The 13,946-nt window shown below is 39.3% G+C and overlaps 1 protein-coding gene across 1 annotated transcript in view; it reads left to right on the forward strand.

The window, feature by feature from the left end:
• Nucleotides 1-278: 278 nt before the first annotated feature.
• Nucleotides 279-13,946, forward strand: part of RAB3C (RAB3C, member RAS oncogene family) — a gene marked incomplete at its 5' end in the record, with an annotated part of 132,139 nt that continues 118,471 nt past the window's right edge. The window contains 2 exons of the mRNA XM_082013533.1: nt 279-302; nt 10,070-10,297. Of these exons, the coding sequence (XP_081869659.1) occupies nt 279-302; nt 10,070-10,297 (252 nt within the window). The remainder of the gene's footprint in view (nt 303-10,069; nt 10,298-13,946) is intronic.

Here is a 13,946-nt window from a genome sequence, read left to right on the forward strand (position 1 = left end):
AGCGGCGGGCCGCCGGCGCAGAGCATACCGGGAGCTGTAGTCCTCCTCCCCGCCCTGGCTACGGTTGCAGGCGCGGGGGAGCGGGACAGGAGGACTACAGCTCCCGGGGATGCGCGGGAGGGAGGGGCGGTGCCGGGGGAGGAGCGGGGACAGCTCCGGTGCTGATCGCAACGCGGGTTTGTCGGCAGAGCCCGGGCGGGCGGCGGCGGCGGCGGCTGTTGGCGTGCGCGAGCGGACGGCGGAGCGGCAGCGGAGCGAGCGGCGGGCCGCGCCCGGCGATGAGGCACGAAGCGCCCATGCAGGTCGGTCCCCGGGCAGGAGCCGAGCGAGCGGCGTGCAACAGCGCGGCCCAGAGCCGGGCGCTTGCGGGACGGGGCAGGAGCCCCTCCGCCCTGCAGCGGCGTGGCGGGGCCGCCGGGCCGGGCTCTCCCGCCGGTGGCCGGGGGGTGTGAGGGGAGCGGCCGTGAGGGGTGAGGATGACGCTGGCGTGAGGAGGCCCGGGGCGCGTGTGAGAGGCGGATCGAGGTTCGGGGGGGCGGGAAGTGTGCGGAGTGCGTGCCGTGGGGACCGGGGGCGGGGGGGGCCGTGTCCCTGTAAGAGGAGTCCCCGACGGGCGGTCTCGGCGGGCCGGGGATGCCGTCGGATCGAGACGCTGGGCTGCACGGCCCTGCGGTGGCCGCCAGCCCGCCGCTGTGGCCGCGGGTGGGTTTCGGGTCTGATTCGGGCGAACCGAACGGTCTTTTGCAGATCAACGCCCTTGGAGCGTTGGTCCAGCTCCCCTGGGAGCAAACGGATGTAAGTCCTTAGGTGGTGGGACGTAACCTGCATGCACTGGAAGTTGTCACGGTGTCTCCACCGGTTTATTCAGGGAGCAGTTATCCATCTGCACCAGGGAGAGACGGCTCGTTGCTAGAACCAGGGGTAGCAAAGAGGTCGCCTCTTTTCAGCAGTTTTTGTATATGGAAAAATACAATGTCCCTTAGCACTGGAGAAACAGATGATATACAGATACAAGTTACATTATGTGGAGTTTTTAGCAGTTTCTAGGTTGTTGGTTCAAAACAGTTTACACTGATGAACTGTACTTCGGTCATTAATTAGAACCTATTTTCTCATCTCATGCAGGCGCTCTGGGGGCCCCAGACTCAAATGCATGACTGTTTTTTAATAGAAGGTCAGTCATGTTACCAGGGCATTGGTAACAACCAATCCCACTGATTTTATACAATGCAAAGAGTTTTGCAGTCTGCTGCATTTTAAGTTATGAACTGCATCTCTGTTAGCTAATATTTTTCATGCTGGATGAAAATTGTGTCATTATTTCTATTACTCTGGCAGTAATAGAATTTCAGCTTGAAGGGAATATCTGCATCGTCTTCAATATGCATGCTTGAAAAGAAATCTGAAATCCTAAGTTATGTTGATATGGAGTTCGGTTTGCTTGACTTTGGACAGAGACTGATAATCTCATAAATTTTCTGCAGAGCAGTTACTTGGATGTCACATGATGAAACCTTTCAACCAAAGAGGTGCACTAGAAATAAGCCATTCTTCAGTAAGAATGTCTTTCAGTTTTCTGATTGGAGAACAGCAATAATTAGGATGTTGTTTAAAATGCCTAGTTCTTCATACTACGTGAGTGTGCTGGGAATGCTTGTGTGGCGTTTGCCATTTATTTACACATGCTTATTCAGATACTGAAGTCATGTTTAGTATGTATTGGCTTTGGAGACCGTTTCATTAAAAGCAAATTTTACTTGTAAAGGATGACAACTACATATCACTCAGTACTGCATTTGACATTTTTGGCAGGTGTTGAATTCACTGATGTTAAATAGTTGTGGAAACAAAATGGTGGTAAAACGTTTTAAAAAATCTAAAGAAAAGAAAGTCCAGATATGAAAAAAAAGTGTGCTTGGCATATCAGAGAACAGCTTCTTGATTTTTTTATATGATTGTCAATACAAACAGAATTATTCTTAAATATAACTGAAGTCAGCAGAAGTCACAGCCTTAGTATAAAAAAAGACAGCAGAGAGCTATAAAACACTCTGTAAATTCCACTTTTTCAAGGCTGGTGAGATGGTCAAAAAGTGTCTATTTTTAAGTGTGTCTCATCCAAAAATACAATCACTAGCATTTGTATTTTTCCAAGATGTGAAAATGCAGTCTGTCAGATGAGGTTTGATTTTTACTTGTAGTTTTTGCATTTTTTTTTCTTTCTTCTACTTACACCATCCCCAACATACTCAAACATTATTCTTATTAAAGATTCAAGTAAACAATACTATATCGTGGATTCTTCTTAAGAATCCTTTTGTTTTCTGGCTGGGCTAGTATGGTTGGTCCTTGTTCAAATGTGCTTTAGACTGGCTGAACTAATTGCTTGATTTATCTCTTTTTCCTGTCTGATTTCCTATTACACAAAACAAAACTAGTTGCTTCTTTGCACACAACAGCTTCTTGGAACAGTCTGTTACAGAGCTACCATCTCCGAACTGTAGAGCACCAGAATGAGTGATCAAGTTTATGTCTTTTGATCTTGATAAAAACAAGTCAGAGGAGAGTGTAAGCATTATTTTTTTTTCCATTTCCATCAAACAATAATTAAAATGAAAACTGAAAAAAAAAACCCTAAAACTAAAAATATTTTAGCAGGATGAGAAAAAGGGCCTGTGCAGTGGCACTGTCTTTTTATATTTATTAATTCTTTGTTTCAATGTCAAGCTCATGCCATTTCTCTGTAAACAAGAAGGCCAGCAATTACCAGAAAGGCAGCCCAAACAGTCCTTTCCAGAGGATGAGTTACCTAGTGTAAAACTTTGCTATTGTCATCTGCTGGATATAACTGGATCTGGGTCAGAGTTTGTGACTACTTTTCATTTTTCTAGCCATGTTTTCAAAGAACAGATATTAGTCTTAGTAGTGCTTATGGCTATGGAGAGGTCTTTGGTTTAGAAGTCAAAAGCAATGAACTCTCTTTGCTGTGAAACATAGAAGTCTGCATGGTTTTTGCATGAAATTTTTCTTTTAAGAATTGGTCTGAGTTAGTTGAAATGTCTGTATATCTCTCAGTAGTTTCCCCTAACGCTTTGGTGGTACTTTGAAAAGTGAAGATTCAATGAGAAATTTTCAGTGATTCGTACACTGATTCACCTGCTTCAGGTTTTACTCCTTATCTGATGCAAATTTTCTACATACCTGCACTTCGCCAAAATAAAAATTTGGAACATAGTTTGGATAGTTTAGTGTTTATCAGAGCATATGGGCATTAATGATAGGAGAAAATGCCGGATCTCTACACACCCTCTCTTTCACTTACACGAGCATCAGATCATTTCAAAAGTGACTGAGGCCATAGAGGTGAGGGAAATCTAGGAAATAGGAAATAATCTGTAAATACAACATGGACATTTCTGATGCTTGCAGTGAAATAAATGAGAACAATTTCTTCTCAACTTTCCATATCCTGTTGTCAGTGGTAATGGTTATGCCCAGAAAAAACAGGTTTATAACAGACACATCCAAACACAATGGAGAAGGGCAAAAACAAGCAAAAAGGCTGCTTCCAGATATTTAAAGGCTTATTAGAAAATTATGGTGAAAAATCAAATCAAAGGTATTAGACACGGGAGTTAGCATGGGAATTCATCTCCTATCACTCAGCAAAATCATTAGATATGTCAGTCTTCATACAAATTAGAAGCACTGGAGTAGAAGAGCCTGTCAAGCCACTGAGTCCACAGAGCAAGTTATATGCACCTTTATGTTAACTGATCAAGCTGCATTTGGAGGCAGTAGTCCTCTTTCTGTTACTCTGCCTTTTTGGAAGTGTACTGTGGAAGCTTGTGCCCTTGCTGGTTAGATACTTTATAATCTCCAGCTCAGAGGCACTCAGGACTAGTTTATACTCTCTTCTTCTTAATGCTCAGTGTCTGTTCCATTATACATCAGTCTAAATAGTTGTCATTTTCTAGTGTTCACTCCAGATTACTATCTAGAGAAACAAGCTCGTGTTTTGCTTACTCATTTTTATTTAGATTACCTTCATAAGCTCTTAATTCTTCTGGTCTTCCTAATAACTTTTCTCTGTACTTTCCTGTTTGAAATGGCATTTCACCAGTGCTTTAGACTGTGGCATTAGTGTTTCATTTTGTCTCTTGGCCTGATGCAGCTGCTCTGGCAATTGAGATGCTGCACATTCTTTGTTAGTCTCATGACCCTGAGTGCTACACTACATAGGGCAAATGGCAGAGGGCTGTAGCCATCTTCTATCTTCATTCTCTTTCCTACCCCCTGGTAAATCCAAATTTATTTCTGCTGGAGTACCTTGCCTGACACAACTTGTATTTTTTGTTTTCAGAGCTGCACCATTTTGGTGGCTTCTTGACATCCTTTAGTAACTAGCGATAGGACAAGAGGAAAAGGCCTCAAGCTGTGCCAGAAGAGGTTTAGACTGATATTAAGAAAACTTTCTTTACTGAAAGAGTGGTCAAACATTAAAACAGGCTGCCCAGGGAAGTGGTGGAGTCACCATCACTGGAAGCGTTCAAAAAATGTGTAGACGTGGCACTTCGGGACGTGGTCTAGTGGGCATGGTGGTGTTGGTTTGATGGTTTGACTTGTTCATCTTAAAGGTCTTTTCCAACTTTAATGATTCTGTGATTCTATGATTCTGTGTTAGACTAACCCAATTAGGACTTTATCTCTGGTTTTGCAACTGTTTGGAGAAGGTGGTTTTGCCTTAGTACCTGGAGTGGGAATCAGAAATATGTTTCTTAAGCTACCCATTTCATGGAGAAGGTAAACTTAGATTAAAGAAAGAACAATGAGAGATAATGCCCTAGCTCACCACAGGTAGATTCACCAGAATTCATGTGCTAGAGCCTTGCCAGGACCGTTTTTTACTGTACCTTGCATTCTGCTGTCCTGGGCAGCTGCCAGCACTGTGGTCACATTCATGCTACTTCTGGTATGAAGCAAGTAGATTTTCTTTAAAATGTTTTAGACTCTCACCTCTCTGTATCTTCCCAATATTCCCCAACTTGACGTTTCAGTATGTCTCTTTAATAAAACTTTGCATTTCTAACTACACCTTTCAGACTGGGTTATGATATGCTTACACATATTCATGAATCTAACCTCATAATACTTTGAAGCAGATAAGCTTCTCCTGATGCTGCCAAGTACATTGGTTCACAAGCTGTGCTCTGCAGATGGCTGCCAATCCTTAAATTCCAAATAAGTGGCTGGTTCATTGTCCACCAAACTCTGTTAAGTCTTATTAATTGGTCAGTTAAAAATTAGATTATAAGGATTTGTGAGAATTGGCTGTGGTCTGCATATGTGGATACTGATATATTCATTGAGAGCACACCAAAAGTAAGAGGAGGTAAGCAGCTTGCCCAAGACATAGAAAAAAGGAAAACAAAAGTCATAAGATACCTCTGAAAGAGTCAGGAATCAAATCCAATATCTAGATTATTGGTCTGGTATTTTGCCTAGAAAATTACTGATTTCTTCGTAACTGGGTTATATTGTCATAGTGTTCTTCTATATAAGGATCTAGGCAACATTTTGACTGATGATGACATTTGGTCTGCACATTAGAGATACTCACTTGCAGTGCATCCTACATACATTCCAGTGAGTTATAAACATTGAATTTTCCCATTGTATTCCATTGTTTCAATATCCATTGATTATGTTTGACTAATTATATCTGATAAAAAACCAAAAAGATCACTTCACAAAAAACTGTGTGTGCAGGAAATTGTCTTTTTACTAAAATGATGACTGAAGTCAGTTTCTTTGTAAAAAGCAATGGAAATATATAATGTTTCTACACTGTATAGAGGAAAAGTGTATTGCTCTTTGAAACTACTGTAAATTAGCTAATCAGTGTCTATCTATCCTTACTGTATGTAGAAACAAGATATTTTCTCTATGCTTACTATTGATCTTTTCCTTTAAGACATGCCTGTTATTGTAGTTTTTAAAAGAAAACAACGTATTTGTGAAAGGCACAAAGGAATGACCCTCAGTATTTTCAATCCTAGCTTTTCCTGCCTTTTGCGTCATATTTTCCAAGAGCAATTCATCGTGCATTAGGCATCCAGAGTGGGGTGCATATGTAAGTGCAAACTGAAGTGATGTGCAGGCCAGGGAGGTCATGGCATGCTGCTCTGCTTAAGTGAGAAAGCTGTTTAAATTAATTCTCTCAAAGAATGAGGTCCTCTAAGGCCATAAAGAGTAACATAGCCAAATGTTTTCTTACTAGACATATACTTTTTCAGACATTTGTTCCCACTGCTGCCTCGTTTTAACCTTTCCTTTTGGCTCAAGGAAACAGCTGAACGTGAGATTTGAAAAGTACCTGGATCTGATACAGAAAACTCTGCTTAGTGATTAAACTGGACTATGTCCATAAATAATCTGCATTTAAGGAGTTTAAAGATGTGCTGTAAGCAGGAAAGCATAAAAAGCCATCTTTTTTTGTTCTTGGACTATATTAATTTTGGAGACATACCTTCTCCCAAGTTTTGATATGAGGCAGGCATGTGAGACCGCCTGACTATAGGTCTTCCGATCGTTGTCTCAAGTTTAGCTTTCCCAGTGGGCTCTCAAGTCTGTCCTGAATCCTCTAGGAGGTGGCCTGAGACTGCCTTTGGTGCAAACATCCTGATAGGTGTAGGGATCTGAACAGGGATTCATTCTACAAAAGAGCAAATATGCAGTATGCTAATGAAAATAGCCTTGTGCATTCTCTCTTCAATTTTACTAAATAAGGACAAATTTTTACTGAAGAGAAAACTCAGTATGTTTTGCTGAAAGTGATGCATCTTTAATATATCCATTTAATCATTTGAGAAGAGAACTTTGTCAAAATAAAGGTAAGATTTTTCCTTTTCTTGGAAACAGAACATCATAACATTAGCGAGTTTGGCATGTTTGTTTGGATCCCATCAATGTATGAACTATTTAATTAACAGGCCTGAACATGGCATTCCTGGTGACTGTTTCCAGCATCATTTCCAAAGGAGGAACACAACATCAGCATTGACCTTTTTAGCCTCCATAGTAAAAACAAGTCCTGTTAGGAGTGAACTGACATTTTAATACATCGGGAAGTAGGCTACAGTGCATCCCATACTTACTTGAAGTCAGCAGCTTGCATTTAACAAAGAGAAGAACTACAAAGCTCAAGAGGACCAAGCATCTAGGTTTTCTTTACAGCCAGGAGAAAAATAGAGACTCCTCTAGAATATAATTTAGAGCGGGAGCCTGATGTAGGTTATGTGGAATGTACTCATCTCTGTGCTTACTACAGAATGAGTGAGTTTGGGAAGTAATGGCAAAGTCTTAGCACCAATACTGATTTGATGTTTCTTCAGACTACTGCAGGCACTAGTACTTTTTGAAAACTCATTTGTGTTTTGGGCATGAGAAAGGATCACTATCAATAGTCTGAGGAGACTGGCTCTCTAGGCTAAAGTTAGTCTCTTCAAACAGTTTGAATTATTATCAATATGTCACTAATCATCTCATGATTCTTCAGGTGGGAGGTGGAGAAATTAGTCCTTTCCTATGCCTTTCCTATGCCTTCTGCATACTTTACAGAAGGATGTATGTAGGTAGGCAGACATACTCCTACCCCGAAATAAAAGCTGTCTGCAATTCTGTGTTTGACTTGCCCATAATTCTGCCTATGGTACTGCAGGAAATGGATCCATAAGTTCAAGGCACAGTGAAAGTGTTGGGTTTTATTTTTTATTATTTTTTAAGAACTTTTAAGGAAACTCTTGGGTTATCCACACAGGTAATCCACAGAAACAGATTAATTTAGAGGAGCACTGAAATATCTTTGTGGGGAAAGTCTGTATTTAAAACCATCTATAGAAAACACGTTCTTACTCAGGAAGGCTACATAATGTAGAAAACTTAGCAAGACTATTATTAGAATCCAGGTCTCCTGATTCCTCTGCTCACTGAATCATACTGTCTCTGAAGTGTTAGGCATTAAAATACATGGGGATAAATTGTAAGGCACATAGGACTGAGGCCAGCAAATGAAAGGAAAGCTAAACCCTCTTTTTGTAAACCTTAAGTGAGTTGAAGAAGCTACATGGAAGGCTTCCTAGGAGATAAAATCAAGAAAGATAATGATTATTCTTCTTCTTGCTAGAAGTGGTAACTACTGGTTTCAGCCACTGCATTTCAGAGAGGAGCCAGAAGGGCACCAGAACAGGCTGCTGGGGAAAGTGTGCAGGTTACACACTGGCATCCCCAGCCACTGCAGTCTTTTGTCTGCTGGACTTTATTGTCTTGTTGCAAATTGCACACAACACAAGCATACTCTTTACTACTTTATAGCCAGTTGTGATTAGCCTGGTATAGACAGCATTTGATTTTCTTTTTATCATGTTCTAAGCAAAATATCCTCAAATAATTTTACAATAACAGGCAGCAGTGAAGGTGGACAGGACTTGTTCCTGTCTTTTGCTATAGACATCAGAAAGATGAATGATTAGTGATGTGTATGCTTGGTAGTATTTAGGTTTTTGTTTTAAAACTTCTTTGTTGCACACCTGTGAAAGAAGTGCATAAATATTAAGGCCAATACAAACAGTCAGGATGCAAGCATGTAAGTACCCAAGACTACATTTAGTCAAGCACTTTAGCTGATGATAAAAGGGTAATTCTGATAGTAAACACTCCCTACTGCATTATTTATAAAATACAAATCTTACATTGAATTTTATTCTCAAAGGCTTGCTGCTTCCACTGTCTCCTTTGGGACTTTTTGTCCCTACTTCTATATGTCTCTTCAGTAGCCCAAAGAGGCTGGCATACTGTTATTTATACTATGACACAGCAGAATTAGCTCAGAAAACTTATGCAGTAACAGAAATTCTGCTGAGAAGGTGGGTTAGTACATCCCTCACCCTTCTGCAAGGTCCTGGTTCCAGCTGTCCTCTCTGCCCAAATGCACTCCGAGATGTCTAACTTAGAAAGCTTTGATGTAAGTTGCTTCTCCGTAAACATTTATGATAGGGTATGATGTCTGTCTTTCTGTCTGAAATCAGTGTGCAAATGTATTGCACTTAATATTGCCAAACTCCAAGAATTTTAAATCCTGCCAGGCTCCCAAAATACTTAAGGATTTTTCTTAAAAAGCATGTGAGGTGAAACACTACCTAGTTCTAAGTTATTTATTTTTGCCATCTGTTTGCTGAGCATCGCAGGTAGAGTTTTGGTCAGGTTTTCAAGTTAATCTCTGCAACTTTTCTGAAAGCCAAAATTGTACTTTTTATAAATGGGGCCCATGATATTTGAAGTCCCTAGAGCAAAAGAAGCTTGGTATTTAGCAGTATTCAGTAATCTGTGCTTATTCAGGTGTTTTATGTGGATTAGAAACTGTATTTAAGGACTCAAATTTGTAAATGCTGACATCTGCCACTTATGATGATGTTGTATTAACATTGCAAATTCCAAAACTATAGAAGAGACTAGAAATAGAAAAAATCAAGACCTTATTTCAGAGATATATACCCAACTCACTACTTAATGGTATGATAACTGAAAGCTGGTAATGGCAAAATGCTTTTAATAAGGTTATAGGTATTACAAAGGACTGCAGCATATTTACCGTAAAATAAATGCTTCAAGAATTCTATCAGATGTAAAACATATTAAGCTTCTCCTTGGAAATGTGCCTCCAATGTTATTACACAGCACTGATCTCTTATTTCCTTCTTGTACATATGAAGTACCTTTGATTTCATTTATCACATCTTCTGAAAGTAGGTTTTTTTAATGATATACTCAAGAACTGTCCTTGATTTTTAGAATACTTTTTTTTTGGACCAATCACCAGTGATGTTTACATCCTGTTTTGCAACCGGAACTATTAACATTGAAACATGAATCATAAAAAATAATTAAACTCTGTGAATCTCTTCTTGAATTCATTCATATCTGTTATCAAAAACTCCAATAAAATCTAAGTGTTTCAAGTTACATATGATACAAGAGACAATAAAATATTTCTTTTTATTTTGAATTACAGATGGCATCTGCTCAAGATTCCAGATATGGCCAGAAAGATACATCTGACCAGAACTTTGATTACATGTTCAAACTACTCATTATCGGCAACAGCAGTGTTGGGAAAACCTCCTTTTTGTTCCGATATGCTGATGATTCCTTTACATCTGCATTTGTAAGCACGGTTGGGATCGATTTCAAAGTAAAAACGGTTTTCAAAAATGAAAAAAGAATTAAGCTACAGATTTGGGTAAGCCAAAAATAATAATTCTACATACTAAGCAAGCTATAGCAGTTTGATAGATAGCATTTAAGCTACTGTAGCTTTGCATTGAATGTCATAACCTTTATATATATATATATATATATGGCATAGTAATGAAAAAGCAGATAATTATTTATTGCATCGTTTTTCTGTCTTGAATAATGGAGTGTAAACAGTATTTTTAAGGTATTGAAGTACAGCAGAGTACATACTCTGAATTAAATTCCATTAAGGAATAACACAGGTTGACATATATTGATATCTGTGCAGTGAGGTATAACAACTGTCCAATATGTAGGTTATTGAAAGTGATACACGTTATTAAAAAGTACCTTGAAATACCGGATAGGATATGGTTTCTTCTTACAAAAAATTATAATATCATGTAGGAGCTCTGATAGTGGATACATAACAGAAGGCATAATTTTTTTCTCTATTAGTTATGTTTGTCATCCTGATCACCTGAAACATCTTCCTTCTTCTGCTGAGGAAGCAAACTTGTGGAAAGAGAGAGAGTAACAGCTCTGTTGCCCAAGTGTACAAAACCCCTTGTCCCTTGCCTACACCTTAGAGATAGTAGAAAGGTGCCAAATGTGGAAAAGTGTGATGCCAGAAAATAGATGTTTTTTTCTGCAAACTTTCCTCAAGAAAGGGTAGACAAAACTTGCTTGTTATGCTGCTCATGCTCACATCTCCTAATTCTTAGGTGATAGGGTGATACTTATTTAAAGGAGAGGGAGGATAGCAGAACATTTAACACTGTGGGACCTGGAGTTAAAGGTTCAGGTGTTTGCTATCTTCCGTGGCTGCTTGAAGATTTTGAGCAATGTTTCCTTTGTGAGATATTTGTAACAGTCTTATTAATCAAGATTTTATTTTTTGTGCATGAATACAAGTGATTTAAAAAATTATTTAATGATGGGAAGCCATTAAATCTCGGGAAACTTTGGATCAAATACGACCAGTTCATTTAACATGTTTTGAACAGCAGATAAATTTAATATCTTTTTAGTATGGCACAAAGGTGTATTTCCCAGAGTATCCTAGGCTGTATCTCATTTGTGTCTTTTTTGGTAGGCTTCAGCCCTTGGTATCTCAAACCATTGAGATACCACAGATACCCATTCTGTGCCCTCTAGGAACTGCAATACAGACTCTTTGCCTCTCAACTTGTCTACCTTTTTAAGCTTAAATTATTATTATTATCATTAGTATAACAGTGCTACATAATGTGTCATGTGCATGCTTTCACTGCAATAACTTGCTAGTTTCATTGTAGTATCTTAATGTTGGAGATCACATGGTAATTCACATTGACATTACCTTATTATTTGTTTATAATGGAGCAATAAAATTGTGTTCACATTATAGCTTTTACACAGTTCTTTTTTTAACTACTAAGTGTCCTCTACAGTAGATTTTATTCTTCATGTCTTCCCTAGCAAAACCAGCAACATTAGTTTACAATTAATGTGATTAGTTTGACACCGGTGTATTTCTCATAAGACTTCTTCCTAGCAGGCTACAAATAGGTGCTTGGCTCAAAGCAGTCCATTAATCTAAATGTGTTCAGGACTACCCATGGCACAGAAAGGATGTAGCAGCTGTATTCTTGCCAGCTGGAATAAACTTTCAGTTTTAGCAAAACGGACATTTTGTTGCTCTTTTCATGGCAGTAACATGCAGAGTCCAAACAGAATCTGACAGTCCTTGTTGGAAAAAACTTGCAATTGAAATAAGTGAAAAAAACACAAAGGCTCTATGTCCCTTAGGGAAGAGGGAACAGAGGGCCAGAGCATGGAAGAGATCTTCCTAAAGTCAACTACCAGGACATAGGGTTAGAGACTAGTCTTCAGATCTTACTTTCATGCTAAAGCTTTTTACCACAGGCAGCAGTGCATCTTGGTTTGGGTTTTTTTTTCCCATTAAAATATTTATGCCAGTTCTTAAAAAGCCTTGCCATTGCCAAATTAATTCAAATTGCAACAGTTCACTATTGCTGTTTGCACTTTCTAGATGGAGCATTCTTCATTAGAGAATCACAGAATCATTAAGGTTGGAAAAGACCTTTAATTCTGTTAAGTCCAACTGTCAACCCAACACCACCATGCCCACTAAACCATGTCCTGAAGTGCCACGTCTACACATTTTTCTAATACTTTCAGTGATCGTGACTCCACCACCTCCCTGGGCAGCCCACTCTCTCCATAAAGAAATTTTCCTAATATCCAATCTAAACCTCCTCTGGCACAGCTTGAGGTCATTTCCTCTTGTTCTATCTCTAGTTACTTGAGAGAAGAGACCAACACTCACCCCACCACAACCTCCTTTCAGGTGGTTGTAGAGAGTGATAACGTCTCCCCTCAGCCTCATCTTCTCCAGACTAAACAACCCCAGTTCCCTCAGCCGCTCCTCATAAGACTTGTTCTCCAGACCCCTCACCAGCTTTGTTCCCCTTCTCTGAACACGCTCCAGCAACTCAATGTCCTTGTAGTGAGAGGCCCAAGACTGAATGGAATGCATTGGAGCATTGTGTTGCAGTTATGCTTGCTACTAAATCGATTGACTGTTGCACCTCTGGGACCTTAAAAAAAATCAGTTAAATATCTCAGAAAGCTATACTAGTACATGAAATCTGAAATAAGAGCACTATTACCCCATCTCATAAACTATATCAACAGCTGTATTGTTCTTAATATACAGTATCCATATATGTAACCTCTGTCTATATTATACTTTATTACTTTTCTTTGATTATGCAAATGTCTTTCTAAAATAAATAGTACTCCTGCAATATCCATTTCCATTTCAAACTGCATTTGTGAAAAACCATTTATATTAGATAAAATATAACATTGAATGAATCATAGTGAGTGTTATTTGATGTTAATTCTGAATAGAAATGGGCATGAGGTTATAACACTTCCTTTGCTGTCATCATTTCATAAATTATATTCATCATATATGAAATAAAATGTTCTGAAAAATCTCACGTTTCGATAGTCAGAAGAAACTGGAAGTGCAACTTTAAAATGTGTTCTGAATGACAAGATCAGAACTGCAGTAAGATGCAGAAATGTGTAAATAGTAATGCTGTTAAGTCACCAAAATTCCCTAGCTAGAGGCACAGTTTATCCAAAATGTATCCTGTTACAGTTTTGTACATACTCTTTTTGGGTAGACATTTAATCTTTTTGTTTATTAACACTTTCAGCATGATACTTTGTGTTCAACTTGAAGCACGTTGGAGCTTGAGAGACTGATTTCCTCAGAGTAAGAGTCTCATATGCTTACCAGAGAAGGGTGCAAGTTTTTTTGAAAGTCAGCATGGACACTCAAGGAAGCAGAGTCACTATTTCTTAATAAAATTCACTCTGTGATTACCACAGATGAACTATAAAGGGTTAACAGGTTGAAGTAGGTGCTGTCTTATGTACTGGGATGCCCTGAAGGTCTTTTGTTTGTTTGAGGTTTTTTCTTGCTTTAAGGCAATGGTGTCTTACTCTTGGATTCAAAGGACCTGAATTGAATTGTCTTCTTTCGTTGTTCAAGTCAGGGAGATTGGGGCTCTCTCTCCTACTTACCTTTATTCCTTTTACATATAGTCAGAAAGAACCTGCTGGGAGCACAGTAA

The sequence above is a fragment of the Phaethon aethereus genome (genome assembly GCF_964289735.1).
Source record: "Phaethon aethereus genome assembly, chromosome: Z".
Classification (NCBI taxonomy): domain Eukaryota; kingdom Metazoa; phylum Chordata; class Aves; order Phaethontiformes; family Phaethontidae; genus Phaethon; species Phaethon aethereus.